Source organism: Penaeus japonicus, unplaced genomic scaffold, assembly GCF_977035675.1.
Source record: "Penaeus japonicus unplaced genomic scaffold, GWHDUDI00000001_assembly GWHDUDI00000018, whole genome shotgun sequence".
NCBI lineage: Eukaryota > Metazoa > Arthropoda > Malacostraca > Decapoda > Penaeidae > Penaeus > Penaeus japonicus.
The window spans coordinates 27,119,732-27,124,731 of NW_028234420.1; the positions used below are offsets into that span (position 1 = coordinate 27,119,732).

A 5,000-nucleotide genomic window follows, 5' to 3' on the forward strand; every position below is an offset into this window, starting at 1 on the left:
CCTCGCTTGCTCCTCCTCCTTCTCCTGCTTCCTGTTGACTGGCATTTACGACGTTCTTCTCCCCCTCCGTCGACCCCAGACCAATCCGCGACTCATATTCCTTGAATGGATTGGAATATATCCTTTTCTCTGCTCTTGAATGGTTTCCTGTACTTGACGTAGGGAGGTTATCAGTCGCAGATAACCGGAAGAAGTGTTGGCTCACAGCTGACGGCGACAAGTTCAAGAGGAAGAGAGTGAGTGTCAGCACCACAGTCAGGAGGGCGAAGCTTCGAAGCCGAAACTTGAGGATCTTCATCGTCATCTGGGAAAAGATGGAGAACCTTTTCAGTAAATGAGCACGTACCAACTTCTCTATTTATCTTTGTCTGCTCTTCCTCTCTCTCCAATACCATTGTTTGAGTGGTTTCTTGAAATGCGAAGAAAAAAGTAGAAACATTATTAACCAAAAAGCAGATCTATAAAAGAAAGCCACACACATACAGAAAATGCACTTATACATAACAAACAAACACACATATAATACATACAATATATACATTTTTATCTGATAGACAGAAAAAATAGATACACAGATACATATATATAGAGAGAGAGATTGTATGCACACTCGTAAAACTAGACACACACAATGAGGAAACGTACAGCAGTATATCACGTGAAGCAAAACGCAGTTCTCGATCTTGTTTGAACAATCACACATTTCTTTTAGCAAAAACATTTACACTGAGCTTACACGGGTCAAGCAATAACATGCACGAGGGAGTAAAAAGAAAAAGGTTTGCTTGCCCACGCATAAACCCTAACACTCACGCAAGCACGGTATATATATATATATATATATATATATATATATATATATATATATATATATATATATATATATATATATATATATACACACACACACGCATGTGAATAATGTGTGTGTGTGTGTATGTGTGTGTGTGTGTTTGTGTGTTCGAATAAAAGCGTATGTGCTCGAGAATATGATCTTGTTTGCTTACATTAGTCGCTTAAAAAGAACTGGACATGAATAACATGAAGGGACTTTGGTCCTTTGAAGAGAGTTATTGAACAGAGATAATGACTTACAGCTTAAGAGTTAGTGATGATGATGATGATGATGATGATGATGATGATGATGATAATGATGATGATAATGATGTAGAGTAAGAAGAAGTGGAGGTTGAAGAAGAAGAAGAGGAGGAGGAGGAGTAAGAAGAGGAGAAAAAGAAGGAGCAGGATTACGGTAATCCTGTAGATAATGATGGTGATAATAACAATAATAACGATAACGCAGACGATCATGCTGATGGCGATCATGCCAATCATGCTGACAATCAACCTCAAACGACGAACCAAACCAAAAGAAGGGCAAACCAAGACAGAGAGGTGAGCCACACCTTCCCGCTATTTGCAACGGAGCCAAAATACCATTACGCTCTCTTAGTAACAATGAGCCAGCGAACATCGTGTGTGACGGATAGATTGCTAACGAGAAACAGATAGAGAAATTGCGTGATAGATACCTGAAGCATATATAAATATAAATAAATAAATATATGTATATATATACATATGTATAATATATATATATATATATATATATATACATACATATGTATATATATGTATACATATATATACATATGTATATATATATTCATATATATACATATATTATACATATGTATAATATATATATATATATATAATATTTATATATTTATATAAATATATATATATATATATATATAATATATATATATATATATATACATATATAAATATATATATATATATATAAAATATATATATATATATGTTGATATGTATATATATATACATTGGCAGATAGGATATAAATAAATCATAAGAGTTAATTAGTGCGCATTAATGTCATTAATGTGATTACGGTGACCATGCATGTGCGTGTATGTGTTTAAGCTCACCTCCGCACCATCCACACATGGTATCCCTAATCCCCAGACACGGGAACAGATTGCAACCCTGCATGACCTTAGCAACAAGTCAATATTTATTAGCGATCAATTGATTAAAAATTCCATCCTGTTCCCCTCACCCCTCTTACTCTCTCGCTCTCAAGTGGCCTCTTCCCGGTAGGTGAGGTAATCCCCCCCCCCCCTATCTCCCTCCCTCCCTTTGAAAGTTGCCAAAAGCAGTTCCTTAAAAACAGTGACAGGTGTCTGCTAGTACTTATTTCTTTGCTGTGCCAACAGTCGTTTGGTGGTGATAGTAACGGATGTAAACTAACAGAAACTATTACGTTCAGTCCGGTCTGGTAGGTAGTTACCCCCCCCCCCCCCCCCCATCTCCTCCCCTCCCTTTGCTAACCCAAACAGCTCCTTAAACTATTAAGTTTTTGCTAACCAACAGAAACTATTAAGTTTTTGCTAACCAACAGAAACTATTCAGTTTTTGCTAACCAACAGAAAATATTAAGTTTTTGCTAACCAATAGAAACTATTATTTTTGTGATATCAGTTCTCAGACAACAGTGACACTTATTTACTAATACTTATCATCTAACAACAGAACAAATCTCTTGCGACATTCCCTTTCTGACGTAAACTTATGCTTACCATATTCGTCTGGCAACAGTAACAAGAATATACCAACAGTAATTATCTAAGAACGGTAAGCTTGTCAACAGCAAATCCTAGTTTCTTTTCAGTATTTCATTACACTGCTGTCTCCTTAGCATCTTAATATGATCATGAGTGTCCCTAACACCGAATGATAAAATAAGATCTACACTTTCCTTTTTTTTCATTTTGTAATACCATGTAAATGATGTCTTTCAATATCCAGCAAATATTTATGAATTTTAATACTTAGAAAATGTAGATAATTTTCACCTTTAAATATCATCATCGTAACTATAATTCATCAGAAATATAGAGTTTTAATCATCCGTCCGTTTAAATGGAAATGAGACATTACTAATTATAAACCAAAGTCTCTATGAATCAATATTCGTATACGTATCCGGATAAACATGAGTCGGTGAAAATATATATTTTTTATATAGATCCTTTTCACAGTATGATGTACATCACTCAGACACACAAGCACGTGCGCAGGCAATCACAAGCATGGAGACACAGACGTACAAACGCAGAAGTGTCCAAATACGCAAATGGACACATAGATACACACTCACTCGCGGCCGCAAGTAGACATGTACATATCTATCATTTTCTGTCCGTTCGACCTAATCATATGTGTGCTCACGGTTGGGACTCAGAGTGAAAGTGTGAAAGAGAAAGAGGGAGAAATGGAAAGACAAAACGAGAGCGAGAAAGAGAGGGGGGGGGGCGGCGGAGGGGGGGAGAGAGAGCGAGTGAGAGAGAGAGAGAGAGAGAGGGGGGGGAGGGATGGAAGAAATGGAAGAAGGGAGGGAGGGAGAGAGAGAGAAAGACGCACACAACTATTGTCTTTCTTATGCTATCTAGACTGCCGTCCTAACATCATACCATGAGAAAAACACGAACAAACAGCCTACAGTCAGAAGTCGGTGTTATCCTTTTCATTATAATTTTTATCATCATTATTACTAACATTTGTATTACTAATGATGCCATTACTATTATCATTACTGTTATCAATATTGTTACCAACATATTAACATCAATATCATTTTCATTATAAATAATTTCTTCATTGATATCATTATCATCATCATCATCGTCATTATTATCATTATCACTTTAAATATTGTGAGCATTATCATCACAGGTGCTATTGTTCATCAATAACGATATTGAGGTCATCTATATCTATCTATATCATAATCTCCCGATCTATCGATTTATCTGCCTATACATGTATATTTGTGTGTGTGTGTGTGTGTGTGTGTGTGTGTGTGTGTGTGTGTGTGTGTGTGTGTATGTGTGTGTGTGTGTGTGCAATGAACAACGCACAGACGAACAACCATACCCAGATTCAACAAAGTTCTGAAATATATTCCCATCAGTGTGAAAGAAACTCTCACAGGTGGGTCGTTCCGCTCGAGTAGTGACCTAAAGTGGCCGCCAAATGTATTTATTCAACCTACAATTTATGATTCCTTCAGGGGAGTGGATTATTCTGTGATTCATTCCAATGGCAATCCTGGACGGGGACATTTGCCATTAGCTAATGATAATTGTACAAGTTTGGTGATATGTCGTCTAAAAAAAGTTGTAAATAGTATCCTGTGCCTTGAAATGTTGCTAGTGCAATAGAGCGACTAATTGATTGTAAAAGACTAGTTTCGAATCGGTAGGGAATTCTCTTTAGCATTGATATTATATCATGAAACGTTTGTGTGTGTGTGTGTGTGTGTGTGTGTGTGTGTGTGTGTGTGTGTGTGTGTGTGTGTGTGTGTGTGTGTGTGTGTGTGTGTGTGTGTGTGTGTGTGTGTGTGTGTGTGTGTTCGTTTATTTGTACCTGAATCTGTTGATTCAATGGCACCGTGTTTATACATATAATACACCTTCTAATTCTAACACATGTCAGAATATCTTTATATCAACACATAAAATATCAAAAGATATGATATCAAGCGACAAAAAGTGTTTAGAATAGATGTAATCACTACTCCATTAAACACATTGAAAAAAATACATCAAATATATAATCTAGTCACTAACATTCACTCATATACTTCAAGTCATGAAATGCATATCAACTATTAAAACCGAATCTAAAGAACAGTCCAGTGACACATTTACTCGAATACATTTATTCCCTCACTCCACGTTTTAAAATCATGATCCCCATGGCTCTAAGACATCGCGTATAACCCTGTGCCAAGACCCAGAAAAAGGTTAGGAATAGTTGAATAATTCAACAGTGCAAGGTGAAGGTGTCATGTCTTGCATTGTTGAATTTCTCATCCTAATGCCCATTCCTTTGTGCATTTGCCACAGGAAACTCAACCAAGAACAAGTAAACAGTTGAAAGCGTGATATTTGGGACATGGAGACAGACAT

The 5,000-nt window shown here is 36.5% G+C and overlaps 1 protein-coding gene across 1 annotated transcript in view; it reads right to left on the minus strand.

The window, feature by feature from the left end:
- Positions 1–5,000, minus strand: part of LOC122252162 (carbohydrate sulfotransferase 10) — a 25,405-nt gene that overhangs the window by 6,309 nt on the left and 14,096 nt on the right. Inside the window, exon 2 of the mRNA XM_043014488.2 lies at positions 1–304. This exon is cut by the window's left edge and continues 404 nt beyond it. Within this exon, the coding sequence (XP_042870422.2) occupies positions 1–304 (304 nt within the window). The remainder of the gene's footprint in view (positions 305–5,000) is intronic.